The 14,784-nt window shown below is 44.6% G+C and overlaps 1 protein-coding gene across 1 annotated transcript in view; it reads right to left on the bottom strand.

Annotated features, from left to right (window-relative positions):
• The window catches only part of FN1 (fibronectin 1), a 268,540-nt gene that overhangs the window by 145,544 nt on the left and 108,212 nt on the right, over positions 1 to 14,784 (bottom strand). The window contains 1 exon segment of the mRNA XM_030210701.1: positions 11,143 to 11,264. Coding sequence (XP_030066561.1) covers positions 11,143 to 11,264 — 122 coding nt within the window.

Genomic DNA, 14,784 nt, shown 5'->3' with positions numbered 1-14,784 from the left:
TTTAAAATATTTAAGCAGTCAAGCACAAGAGAACAGTCACAGAAGGACAGAAGATGTTGAAGGGTGGTCAGTGTGATTAGGTGTAACTCTGGTTGGAGTAGTGGGAGAAGGTGATAGAAGAATAGAAATGGGTGAGGTAAAGTAATGAGTGGGTTGATAGGGAGGTTATATAAGACATGTCACTCTAGGGGTGGGTGGGTAGAGGGGTAGGGTGGGTGGAAGCAGGAGAAGGTATTCTCTGCAGCCTATCTGTGAGATGGAAAATGCTCTCTGAAGCTGCTGCTATAAGTTGTTAGTTTTCTCTCCCTGAAAGAGATCCAAGCCACACCCACGAAGTTCAAAGGGGAGGAAATGGCAGTGCTTGATGAAAAAGAGAGCTCAGTTTGATAGGAGATATACTATAGGATGTCATTCTGAGGCCAGGCTAAGTCTAAAGCAGGAGAAGGTATTCTCTGCAGCCTATCTGTGAGATGGAAAATGCTCTCTGAAGCTGCTGCTATAAGTTGTTAGTTTTCTCTCCCTGAAAGAGATCCAAGCCACACCCACGAAGTTCAAACTGTCAGTGGGGAGGGTGAGGGGAGGAAATGGCAGTGCTTGATGAAAAAGAGAGCTCAGTTTGATAGGAGATATACTATAGGATGTCATTCTGAGGCCAGGCTAAGTCTAAAGCAGGAGAAGGTATTCTCTGCAGCCTATCTGTGAGATGGAAAATGCTCTCTGAAGCTGCTGCTATAAGTTGTTAGTTTTCTCTCCCTGAAAGAGATCCAAGCCACACCCACGAAGTTCAAACTGTCAGTGGGGAGGGTGAGGGGAGGAAATGGCAGTGCTTGATGAAAAAGAGAGCTCAGTTTGATAGGAGATATACTATAGGATGTCATTCTGAGGCCAGGCTAAGTCTAAAGCAGGAGAAGGTATTCTCTGCAGCCTATCTGTGAGATGGAAAATGCTCTCTGAAGCTGCTGCTATAAGTTGTTAGTTTTCTCTCCCTGAAAGAGATCCAAGCCACACCCACGAAGTTCAAACTGTCAGTGGGGAGGGTGAGGGGAGGAAATGGCAGTGCTTGATGAAAAAGAGAGCTCAGTTTGATAGGAGATATACTATAGGATGTCATTCTGAGGCCAGGCTAAGTCTAAAGCAGGAGAAGGTATTCTCTGCAGCCTATCTGTGAGATGGAAAATGCTCTCTGAAGCTGCTGCATATAGAGCAGGTATGACTGGATGCGGGTCACGAGCATGGAGGATTGGTAGGCCTTCCTCCCAAACGAGTCCAGAGTGCGAGACTCCCACCCCGGGGGCGCCGAGGCGGTATCCCTCGAACTCCGTGCCCTCTTGAGAGCAGAATCCACGACCGCTGAGTCATGGGGCAATTGGGGCCGCATGAGCTCTGGGTCGGAGTGGATCCTGTACTGGGACTCTGCTTTCTTGGGAATGGTGGGGTTAGTTAATGGTCGCACCCAGTTCCGAAGCAGTGTCTCCTTCAGGACATTGTGCAGCGGCACCGTGGAGGACTCTCTAGGTGGTGATGGATAGTCGAGGACCTCGAGCATCTCGGCCCTCGGCTCTTCCACAGAGACCACGGGGAAGGGAATGCTGATAGACATATCCCGCACAAAAGAGGCAAAGGAGAGACTCTCAGGAGGTGAGAGCTTCCTCTCCGGTGAAGGCGTGGGGTCCGAGGGAAGGCCCGTAGACTCCTCTGAGGAGAAATATCTAGGGTCCTCCTCTTCCCCCCACGAGTCCTCATCCTCGGTATCGGACATTAGCTCATGTAGCTGAGTCCTGTACCGGGCCCGGCTCGACGTCGAGGCACCGAGGTCTCGGTGTCGTCGAGCGGTGGACTCCCGCGCCGGCGGGGACGGAGCTCCCTCCATCGACGTCGACGGGGACTCCACCTGCGTGGCAGTCGAGACCGGCACCGCAAGCGGCGGCGGTGTCGACAGCCCCGGCGCCGGGCTAGAGCTCGCCGGCGCCACAGTCATCGGCGCCGAGGGCGCAAGCACCCCCGGCGCCGGCACAGCCTGGCGCATCAGCCCTTCCAGGATCCCCGGAAGGATGGCTCTGAGGCACTCGTCCAGGCCCGCTGCCGGGAAAGGCGGTGGGGCCGGTAAGGGTGTCGGTGCCGGAAGCTGCTGGGAGCCAGGAGACGGCACCGAGGTGCCGGAACCCCGACGCGTCGGTACCTCCACAACCGACGGAGACCTCTCCTCTCGACGATGACGCTTCGGCGTCGACTCCTCTTCGGGATGCACCGAGGGCGTCCGGTGACGACGCTTCTTATCCTTTTTTCGATGCACGTCACCGGCACCGGAGGGCATGGAGGAGGAGGAGGTCGATCCCCCTCGGTCTCGAGGCACCGGGTCAGACAGGGGTCGGTCCCGTGGCTCACGAGCTGAGGGAGTGACCGGGGCCGACTGCCCACGCGGCCTCTCAACCCCACTCTCACCGGCGGACCGGCGGGCCAACGGGACCTGTTCTCCTGGGGTCGCTGCCATCGGTGCCGATGTCTCGGGCATCGATACCGGTACCGAAGAACCGGCCTTCGATACCGATGCCGTCGAGGTCGACGTCGAGGGGCCGGCGCAAGTTCCAAAAAGACGGTCCCGCAGAACTTGCCTCGCAACCTGAGTCCGTTTCCGGAGACCGAGACACAAAGCACACGACTTGAGATTGTGCTCCGGCCCGAGGCACTGGAGGCACCAAGCGTGGGTGTCGGTCTGCGAGATCGGCCGGCCGCAGCGACCACACTTTTTAAATCCACTCGGGACCTTCGAGGACATCGACGGAAAAATCGCGTCGGCGAAGTCAAAGTCGTCAATGGTGGCTAAAATCACACCACGAAAAGATAAACGACCGAGCGACCACTAGGCCGCAATGTGGCGTCCCCGCTGGAAGCGAGGGAAAAGAGGAGCGTGCTCCACACGCGCAGAGATTTTCTTTTTTTTTTTTTTTTACAAACAAGAAAAAGGAAAACCGAACGGTAATCCGAGCGAAGCGACGCTCCGCGTAAACGCGGTCGAAAAATCCGGCGGCTGAAACAGAGAGAGTGGCAGAAGCACAACTCTCTCCAGTCGCGGAAAAAAGGAACTGGCGGGAGCGGTCGCGCACGGGCGGGAAGACGGCCGCGCATGCGCGGTGGGCGTGCCCTGCGTGCCGACCGTCCCGTGAAGCTTCTTTCCGGTTGGTGGGGGCTGCCGCGGACGTCACCCAGTCGTGAGAACAAGCAGCCTGCTTGTCCTCGGAGAATGAGCATGTATACACTGCTCCCTTGATAGGCAAGGTTCTGGTATGGAAGCATTATATTGACGACATCCTCATTGTCTGGGATGGAACTGAGGAAGAACTTCAGCAATTTGTGTCGTTTCTCAATAGTGCTAATACACATATGAGTTTTACAGCTACTTGGCATCCTTCTGTTATCAGTTTCCTTGATGTAATCATTACCTTACAGGAAGGAAAATTATGTACTTCGATTTACAGGAAGGAGACTGATAGCAATATGGTGCTCCATTACTCAAGTTTTCATCCCAGACACCTACGGGATAATATTCCTTCTGGTCAGTTTTTGCGATTAAAACGCATATGTACAGACAAAAAAGATTATAAAATACAGGCAGCAGCTATGTGCCAGCGCTTTTATCAGTGTGGGTATCCTGATAAGGTTATCCGGAAGACTTATAAAAGGGCCTCTAATGCAGAACGCCAGTGGTTGCTGCAATCAAAGGATCAAGATAATTCACATTCTCTGGTCTGTGTACTTCCTTTTTCATAAGTACATAAGTACATAAGTAATGCCACACTGGGAAAAGACCAAGGGTCCATCGAGCCCAGCATCTTGTCCACGACAGAGGCCAATCCAGGCCAAGGGCACCTGGCAAGCTTCCCAAACGTACAAACATTCTATACATGTTATTCCTGGGATTTGGGATTTTTCCAAGTCCGTTTAGTAGCGGTTTATGGACTTGTCCTTTAGGAAACCGTCCAACCCCTTTAAACTCTGCTAAGCTAACCGCCTTCACCACATTTTCCGGCAATGAATTCCAGAGTTTAATTACACGTTGGGTGAAGAAAAATTTTCTCCGATTTGTTTTAAATTTACTACACTGTAGTTTAATCGCATGCCCCCTAGTCCTAGTATTTTTGGAAAGCGTGAACAGACGCTTCACATCCACCTGTTCCACTCCACTCATTATTTTATATACCTCTATCATGTCTCCCCTCAGCCGTCTCTTCTCCAAGCTGAAAAGCCCTAGCCTCCTTAGTCTTTCTTCATATGGAAGTCGTCCCATCCCCGCTATCATTTTAGTTGCCCTTCGCTGCACCTTTTCCAATTCTACTATATCTTTCTTGAGATGCAGCGACCAGAATTGAACACAATACTCAAGGTGCGGTCGCACCATGGAGCGATACAACGGCATTATAACATCCTCACACCTGTTTTCCATACCTTTCCTAATAATACCCAACATTCTATTCGCTTTCCTAGTCTCAGCAGCACACTGAGCAGAAGGTTTCAGTGTGTTATCGACGACGACACCCAGATCCGTTTCTTGGTCCGTAACTCCTAACGTGGAACCTTGCATGATGTAGCTATAATTCGGGTTCTTTTTTCCCACATGCATCACCTTGCACTTGCTCACATTAAACGTCATCTGCAATTTAGCCGCCCAGTCTCCCAGTCTCGTAAGGTCCTCTTGTAATTTTTCACAATCGCGAGTTAACGACTTTGAATAACTTTGTGTCATCAGCAAATTTAATTACCTCGCTAGTTACTCCCATCTCTAAATCATTTATAAATATATTAAAAAGCAGCGGTCCTAGCACAGACCCCTGAGGAACCCCACTAACCACCCTTCTCCATTGTGAATACTGCCCATTTAACCCCACTCTCTGTTTCCTATCCTTCAACCAGTTTTTAATCCACAATAGGACATTTCCTCCTATCCCATGACCCTCCAATTTCCTCTGTAGCCTTTCATGAGGTACCTTGTCAAACGCCTTTTGAAAATCCAGATACACAATATCAACCGGCTCCCCTTTGTCCACATGTTTGTTTACTCCTTCAAAGAATTGAAGTAAATTGGTCAGGCAAGATTTCCCCACACAAAAGCCGTGCTGACTCGGTCTCAGTAATCCATGTCCTCGGATGTGCTCTGTAATTTTGTTTTTAATAATAGCCTCTACCATTTTCCCCGGCACCGACGTCAGACTCACCGGTCTATAATTTCCCGGATCTCCCCTGGAGCCTTTTTAAAAAATTGGCGTTACATTGGCCACCCTCCAATCTTCTGGTACCACGCTCGATTTTAAGGATAAGTTGCATATCACTAGCAGTAGCTCCGCAAGCTCATTTTTCAGTTCTATCAGTACTCTAGGATGAATACCATCCGGTCCAGGAGATTTGCTACTCTTCAGTTTGCCGAACTGCCCCATTACGTCCTCCAGGTTTACCGTGAAGTCAGTAAGTTTCTCCGACTCGTCCGCTTGAAATACCATTTCCGACACCGGTATCCCACCCAAATCTTCCTCGGTGAAGACCGAAGCAAAGAATTCATTCAGTCTCTCCGCTACGTCTTTGTCTTCCTTGATCGCCCCTTTTACCCCTTGGTCATCCAGCGGCCCAACCGATTCTTTTGCCGGCTTCCTGCTTTTAATATACCGAAAAAAATTTTTACTATGTTTTTTGCCTCTAATGCTATCTTTTTTTCGTAATCCCTCTTGGCCTTCTTTATCTGCGCCTTGGATTTGCTTTGACACTCCTTATGCTGCTTCTTGTTATTTTCAGACGGTTCCTTCTTCCATTTTCTGAAGGCATTTCTTTTAGCCTTAATAGCTTCCTTCACCTCACTTTTCAACCAGGCCGGCTGTCTTTTGGAGTTCCGTCTTTCTTTTCTAATTCGCGGAATATGTATGGCCTGGGCCTCCAGGATGGTATTTTTGAACAGCGTCCACACCTGTTGTACAGTTTTCAGTCTCTCAGTTGCCCCCCTAAGTTTTTTTTTTACTGTTCTTCTCATTTTATCATAGTCTCCTTTTTTAAAGTTAAACGCTAACGTATTTGACTTTCTGTGTACAGTTACTTCAAGGTCGATATCAAAACTGATCATATTATGGTCACTGTTATCAAGCGGCCCCAGTACCATAACATCCCTCACCAGATCATGCGCTCCACTAAGGACCAAGTCTAGAATTTTTCCTTCTCTCGTCGGCTGCTGCACCAGTTGCTCCATAAAGCTGTCCTTGATTTCATCAAGGAATTGTATCTCTGTAGCGTGTCCCGATGTTACATTTACCCAGTCTATATTTGGATAATTGAAGTCACCCATTATTATCACATTGCCCATTTTGTTCGCGTCTCTGATTTCTTTTATCATTTCTGTGTCTACCTGCTCATCCTGGCGAGGCGGACGGTAGTACACTCCTATCACCGTTTTTTTTCCCTTTTATACATGGAATTTCAACCCACAATGATTCAAAGGTGTGATTTGTGTCCTGCTGAATTTGTAATCTATCTGAGTCAAGGCTCTCGTTAATATACAATGCTACCCCTCCACCAGTCCGGTCCACCCTATCACTACGATATACTTTGTACCCCGGTATGACAGTGTCCCACTGGTTATCCTCCTTCCACCAGGTCTCAGTAATGCCTATTATATCCAATTTTTCGTTTAGTGCAATATATTTCAACTCTCCCATCTTATTTCTTAGACTCCTAGCATTTGCATATAGACATTTCAGAGTATGTTTGTTGTTCTTATTTGCATGATGCTTAGTACCTGACACTATTGATTTGACATCTTTTGTCTGATCTTTAGTTGTATTTAAGGGCACCTGGTCTACCACGGTCTGTTGTGCAACCTCACTATCCAGAAACCCTATCTTCCCTGTTTGTGAGGTATCTTTGCAAGATACCTTTTCCCGAACCATGCGCTTTTGAGTGACTGTCGGCCTTCCCCCCCATTTCTAGTTTAAAAGCTGCTCTATCTCCTTTTTAAATGCCGACGCCAGCAGCCTGGTCCCACCCTGGTTAAGGTGGAGCCCATCCTTTCGGAATAGGCTCCCCCTTCCCCAGAATGTTGCCCAGTTCCTAACAAATCTAAAACCCTCCTTCCTGCACCATCGTCTCATCCACGCATTGAGACTCTGGAGCTCTGCCTGTCTCTTGGGCCCTGCACGTGGAACAGGTAGCATTTCAGAAAATGCTACCCTAGAGGATCCGGATTTGAGCTTTCTACCTAAGAGCCTAAATTTGGCTTCCAGAACCTCTCTCCCACATTTTCCTATGTCATTGGTACCCACATGTACCAAGACAGCGGACTCCTCCCCAGCACTATCTAAAATCCTATCTAGGTGACGCGTGAGGTCCGCCACCTTCGCACCAGGCAGGCAAGTCACCAGGCGATCCTCACGTCCACCAGCCACCCAGCTATCTTTATGCCTAATGATCGAATCACCAACTACAACAGCTGTCCTAACCTTTCCCTCCCGGGCAGCACTTGGAGACATATCCTCAGTGCAAGAGGATAGTACATCCCCTGGTGGGCAGGTCCTGGCTACAGGAGTACTTCCTACTTCACCAGGGTGATGCTCTCCTTCTAGGAGACCTCCCTCCTCCAAGGTAGCACAAGGGCTACTAGACTGGAGGTGGGACTTCTCTACAACATCCCTGTAGGTCTCCTCTATGTACCTCTCTGTCTCCCTCAGCTCCACCAAGTCTGCTACTCTAGCCTCAAGAGAACGGACACGTTCTCTAAGAACTAGGAGCTCTTTGCATCGATCGCAAACATATGACATCTCACCAACTGGGAGATAATCATACATGTGACACTCAATGCAAAAGACTGGATAGCACCCCTCTCGCTGCTGGACTGCTGACTCCATCTTAGTGTTTTCGAATACGTCTAGTTCTATTCGGCAATTAATATGTAAACATTGGCATGTTCTTCAAGTACATGCACCCCTGGTAGATCGCCCCTGTTTCGCCTATAAGAGAGGGCGTAATTTGGGTGAGATTTTATCCGGGCTGAGTCCGGATTGGCATGGACAACCGGGACACTTCAAATGTGGATCCTGCATATATTGTCAGCATGTTTATGAGGGTAACATGATTAGTGTACCCAATAATAATCATCGTAATTTTTACATGCATAGCAGGACTGATTGTAACTCGGTTGGAGTTGTGTACTGCATATGGTGCCCATGTGGACTTTTTTATATAGGGCACACGAAGAGAAAGATTAAAACACGCATCGGGGAACATATCAGTAATATCCGTACCTGTAAAAGAGAAGCTCCTCTGTCTGAGCATTGGAGCGAGTTTTATCATCAGATTACTGACTTGAAATATACTGTGATCCTACAAATTAATTTGCAGAGGGGAGGAAATTTGAGTGATATCTTGACTAAAAAGGAACAACGATTCATTTACATGTGGGACACTGTTTACCCTCGGGGTTTAAACAGAGAAGTTGAATGGTTATGAAGTGTGCCAATGTGGGTTTGGCTTCCTTGTGTGTGATGGCCCCTTTAAATATGGGTGTTTCTAGCTGCTTTGAGGCCCTTTCTTTCTCTCGTTTTCATTGGCTGCATGGGAACCAATGGGTGGGTCCCTTTGGGTATTTGAACAGAGCAAGGTGTTATGCAGCTGATTGCTCTGGAGAGTTGGGAGTGTTCCAGACATTTACCCGCTCGGGGATAGTGCCCGATATTGATGATTAATAGTGGAAACTTTTATGTAAATATTCTGATTTAAGTTATGAAAGTGGAGTGTGTATAAATATTTAATTATATTCTAGTACATGGTGAAAAAATTGTTTGGATTATTGACGTACATTCATGTTTACAGTTCCCTTTCTGAGGAAGATATTCGAAACTCAGCTAGAGTTAAAAGGAAAATGATTGAGATGGCGTGAGATTGAAGAGCACGAATGATTTTTTGATGAGATTTTAAATCACCTGCCCGAGCACGCTGGGTTCCTAAGGGAAGTGACTCTTTTTTCTATATATATTTTTGCTCACTGACTATGTGTCATTCTATCAGTGATGTTGATGTTTGTGGTATGTGAAAATTTAGTAGTCATAGCAAACTGTATGTGCATTATAAGTGAGCATTATTTAGAATTGAGATTTAAAGCATGTCTGCATCTATTAGTATTTGAGGTATAATAAGAACTACTGAGTATAAGTTAAGACTGTGTAGCTGATTTAAGTGTGATCTGCACCATATGGGTTCGAAACATCAGTAATTGTAAGCTGCATTATAACTAGTAGAAGCAGGTGTGTGCGCATACACTTCGAGGAGGTGGAACACAAATTGTGCTATGATGGTTCCGTCTAAACACTACCACATGCTTTCCTTGGGGACGCTATGGGTGTAATGGATATGGACTGAGCACAATTTAAATAATTAAGGTATATTGGTTGCTTTATGTATAAATGATTGGTTTGATTTATCCTAAGTAATTTTGATTTAGTGTTAAAAAAGGTTTAGACAAGTTCCTAGAGGGAAAGTCCACAGTCTGCTATTGAGATAGACATGGGGAAGCCACTCTTGCCCTGGGATTGGTAGCATGGAATAGAGCTACTAATTGGGTTTCTACCAGTTACTTGTGACCTGGATTGGCCACTGCTGGAAGCAAGATACTGGGCTAGATGGACAATTGGTCTGACCCTGTATAGCAATTCATATTTTCTTATTTATGACATATGTATAAGACCAAATAATGTGCTTTAATGAGATAATTTTATACAGGTTTTTCTGGATGTTAAGCTATGTTACAAATGGAAAAGGACTTTTATAAACTGTGTAGCAGTATATGCATATATAAGTATGTGCCATGGCAAGATATTGCTTGTAGGTGTTTCTTTAGACAGTTTAACTTAACTGGTTAAGGCTGAATATCAGCACTTAACTGGTTAAATGTCATTCATCCGCACATATCTGGATATTTAATCCAGTGCCCGAACATTGCCCAGCACTGAATATACAAGCATAAAGCTGGCAGCGGCAAAAAAATTTGCTTACCACTGCCAGCTGATTATTTACTCCATAAATCCATAAAGCATAAATCCTACAGAAATATTGCCTAAATTGAGGTTGCTGACAAATACGCTTGCTCAGGACTAGGCCTTAAATGTTAGGATTTAAAAATACATGAGTAAATCATGACTCCACCCATGTTCTGCCAAACTCCACCCCTATACATAGCAACTTGTAAAAGCATGCACATATTGCACCGATGGACTTTTACGTGTGAAGTACATTTATAATAGGCCTATTTTGCGCAAGAAAGGTTTATTAAATTATCTCTCATGTGTACACATTTACATCATCTTCAGAGCAAGTGTTAATGTGTGCATTGGCATTTGTGCACTACAGGTGCCCATTTCATATAATGTACATAGGTGGCTATGTTAGGTTTATAAAATGGGCTTAAAATAAGTGCTGTTTTGGTCTTCTCATGAAGGCAACCTGTTACAAAATCAGGCCCTAAAGGCAAATCAAAGCATATGAAAAGCATTTGCCCTTGCCATTTCCTTGTCCTTTTTTGAAGAAAACCTTTTTTTAAGCTGTGAAGAATAAAGGATGACATGTAGTAGTACCAGGAGAGAATGGGGTCAGAATTTTGTGTCTAGACAAACTGCCACCAGGAGCATAAATCAGAAAGTTTCAGATGCTGTTTGAGGTGCTGCAGTTTTCTAATCTCAGCAGGTTTGAATGTGAACTCAACAAAGTGCTTCACTTCTGAAACCAAATTCAACACCGGGACATGAACCCTCAGTATAGTGTTTCATGGTGCAAACAGGCTAAAACTTATGATGCCAAACTGTTTACCATTTAAATCTTGTCCAAGGCTGGATTTAGTCACATGAGCAGGTGCCTAGGGTGCTACATTCTGAAGGTGCATAAAAACTGGAACATGGGACCGCCCCCCCCCCCCCCCCCCCCCCCATTGTCTAACTTCTGGGGGATTCCCCCTCTCCATCAGTCCTTATGGAGACTGTAAACTTAAATCTGTGTTTGAGTAGTACGATTGGTTTTGACTTAGTTTTGAATACAAACTAAAGAGCATGAATAGTCACATAGGTAATGGTAGTCCAGTATCTGAAAGGCCCCTGAAGGAATACCTCATTCAGAAATACTTACGGGCTTCCAACGGAGAATGTATTTGATAATATGAGAGGACTGAGGTGCATTCCACTGGATGGGGTGTGAATTTGGCTGGTTGGCACTCTCTGTGATAATGACCTGCACAGGGCCAGCTCCAGCTGAAATTAAAAAGCAAAATAATTAACATTTCAGCATACTCTGTGTCAGATGTGCTGTTTTCCTTCATTTTGTACCTATGGGGAAAATGCTTGGTACATCTGGACCTAAACATTGTGGGGTCAATATTCAAAGTCAATATTCTGATGGGGAGTCCCAACACGCTTGTTTGCATACGGCACACCAAAAGTTTAATTCTTCCCTGGATGCTTTAGATGCTACTTTTTTGACCACTGGGTCATCATTGATGTGACAGATTTCACAGCAAGAGTCAAATCTCTTCCCCCTTTATTAAATGTTTTTGTGGCGCCTTCTTTGCTATACCTGATACCACTGATGCAGGCAGGAGCTGAAACACAGCTCATTGGGTTTTACAATGTTTGTATCACAAAAAAAATGCTGCCATACTGCTGCTGCTGGATTCTTTATTCTTCAAGTTTGGACTGCTTGTCTAGGTTTTTTTGTTCTCACCAGAATGAATGGAGATAATCACCTTTCCCCTAATTTCAAGGTGAGTGAAAAATTACCTTCAAATGCAGTGCAATTTTGTTTATCAAATTATTAATGGATTTAATTAACTCAAATCATGATCTTACATCAAATTTATGTTTCTGCATGGTTTTTTTTTTAGATCTTTTTCTAGGATCTATAAAGTCGATGACCCACTGACACATTGAGACTAATAACCTTGTAAAATCTGCAGTATATTCTGCACCTGGACAAATAATGATGAAATTGGAGTTGCAAAATCATTTTCCAGGTACACGTACACAGTATATGCTGCAACTATGACTGAAAATCAATTCAGTAAATTGTGCTTGCACATGCAGCCTTCATAGTAAGTACTTGTTTATAGATCAAAGCAAAAAGGTAGATGCCTTAAGCTTCAGAGAACTGATTTGCCTACAAAGGTTTCACACATGCATATGTTAGTGCGGATGCCAGAATGTATGAAAAAAACCCAACTTATCAAATTCCTTACCCATTATTTCCATGATTACCCCCCTGTTTACCAAGCTGCACGGCAATGCCGACACCGCCCATTCAAAGTGAATGGGATGCATTGGCATTAGCACATGACAGCCGCTAGCATGGCTTAGTAAACATGGGGGTTAGTAAGGTATGAATTTTTAAAATTATTTATTCATGAAACTTAAGTGCAATACACCTCGGTAAATACTGATCAAGAAAAAAAGCTGAACTAACTGAAATTACTTAAATAAAGCAAAGAAAAGAAAATAAGAAAAATTCACTACAGATCAAAGTCCACTATATAGGGAGCAGAGCATTGTAAAATGGAGATTACATCTTAATAGTAGGAAAAAGAAATCACAAAGCAAAAAAGTACCTTAAACTAAAACAGCTGTTCATCCTATATTTACTAGCTAACTTTAAACTGGTTGGTTTGCCACAAGAGGCAAATGCGTCCCAACAGTAGTACAGCTTCAATTGCAGCCTTATCACTTAAAAAGAAAGTCTGTGAAGACTCAAAAAACATCTACTTCACAGAATTATAAACTAGAATACATTTACATGAAAACTTCAAAAGAAATTGAGCCCCAATCTGATAAACTTGTGGGTGCATTAACAAAAACTGTTTTCTTCTTTTTTTTGAGTAGCTCTTGAAGCATCAGGAAATAAGCAGAGCTTCAATCCACATGACAATTTAGTTCTAACACCAGTGCTTTTTTGTAGGAAAAAAGGTACTGGTACTCATACAGGGCAACCATAGGGGCAGGGTCACTATCTATGGCTCTGCCCCTACAGCCAGGCAATTGGCAGATTCTTTGGACCAGCGGGGTTATCATTCTCAGGTGTTGAAAAAAATCTTACACCAGAGCATGCTACAACAACAGAGATTTATTACTTATGAACAAATCCACGTCAATAGTGGCTGATCAGAGTGAGACTTTTGTTATGAGAAACAAGATGGACGGGGGAAGAGGTGGCGAAAATTAGCTGGAGAATTGGGACATTATTCAATCTCATGATATTTTCAGAAATTCTGGCCTGCGGGTAGCCTTTTCCAGGGACCGTAATTTAAAAGAAATACTCTGTCCTGCTGATGTGGTCAGAAGATTCTCCCATGAAAGTGGTGGCCATAGGCGGTGTGGGTCCTGCTTTTATTGCGACATGGCTCTTGAATGCACTGAATTTCTTAACCTGGTGGAGGCAAGACGTACAAGTTAAGACATCAGACCACGTGCAGATCTGATTATGTGGTATACGTCTTTCAATGTCCATGTAGGAAACTATATGTGGGCAAGACTGAAAGGAGATTGAGTGTACGTTTGAGTGAACATAAGTCTTGTGTATCTAAACAAAACACAGGGGCACCTTTGGTATCCCACTGCAAAGAACTGAAGCACAGGTTCGATATGCTAAAGTGCTGGGTGATTGACAATGTCACTGACCACATACGTGGGGGAGATCGCAACAAGAGGCTTTTGCAAATTGACCAGCGCTGGATCTATCGCCTACAATCTTTGGAACCTCATGGATTAAATTCCACTATGTATTGGGCAGTATTCTTGTAGTTTGTTAGTCTTTTTACAGCTCTGCATTTTTCCTTTTGTTCAATTTTTCAGTTTGATTTTTATTTTTGACGTTTAGCACTGTATTTTTCCTGCTTAATGGGGATTGGTCGTCCCATCATCAGCTGAGGATGAAGTTGTGATTTTTGATTGGGTATGAGCCAAATGGATGGTTCTACAAATAGCTGTCCGTCCTGCCCCACTGTTTGCCAGAAGTGGGGCAGTGAGAAGTCTACCCTCCAGCGAGCTGGTTAGCAATATGACCAGTTTCTTTTTGTCTTTTTTTTTTGCATGATTTTTTCAGTTCATGGTTTGTGTCATCTTTTAAGCATTGCTTTTTTGTTTCCAGAATCTAAATGGTCATCAGTGTGGTTTCCTGATGAAGCGGAGCAAAACGGGACCGTTGAGACCGCACACACGTCAAATCTATAAGCTGGGGTTTAACCACTCTTCACATGAACTGGGCAGCGCTTCTAAGTTAAGTTTTTCATTTTCTAATTCAAGCACGTTGTTGAACAGCACTGCACATTGAACCAGTGTGGGGCAGTGCACATTTCACACCTTAATAATGTATTACTTGTATATATATATATATATATTTTTTTTTTTTTTTTTTAAATTTTATAGTGCAAAAAAAGAAAAAAAAACACTGAAAAATATGTTTTTGGGGGGTTTTGATCGATGATTACTTTTTGCACTGTGTGCATAAGAAATTCTTATTGATTGCCACAGAGTATGAGATTTTGTTTCCCCCTGGACTAGTCATTCTTCACTGTGTGGGTTTTTGATGATTATCTGCCCCTACAGTAGCCATATTCTTACAGTAGCTTCACCCCTTTTACCAGGTATGGAGCATATAAAAAGGCATCACTGAAAATATTACACCAGTCCCTAGAATACCAACACATCTCTGCTGGGAAAACATAACAAATTGGATTTGCTACACAGAAACTACATATCAGCAGAATACTGCACCTCAGTCATATAT

This window comes from Microcaecilia unicolor, chromosome 7 (genome assembly GCF_901765095.1).
Source record: "Microcaecilia unicolor chromosome 7, aMicUni1.1, whole genome shotgun sequence".
NCBI classification, from domain to species: domain Eukaryota; kingdom Metazoa; phylum Chordata; class Amphibia; order Gymnophiona; family Siphonopidae; genus Microcaecilia; species Microcaecilia unicolor.
This window is presented reverse-complemented; position numbering and strand designations above follow the sequence as displayed.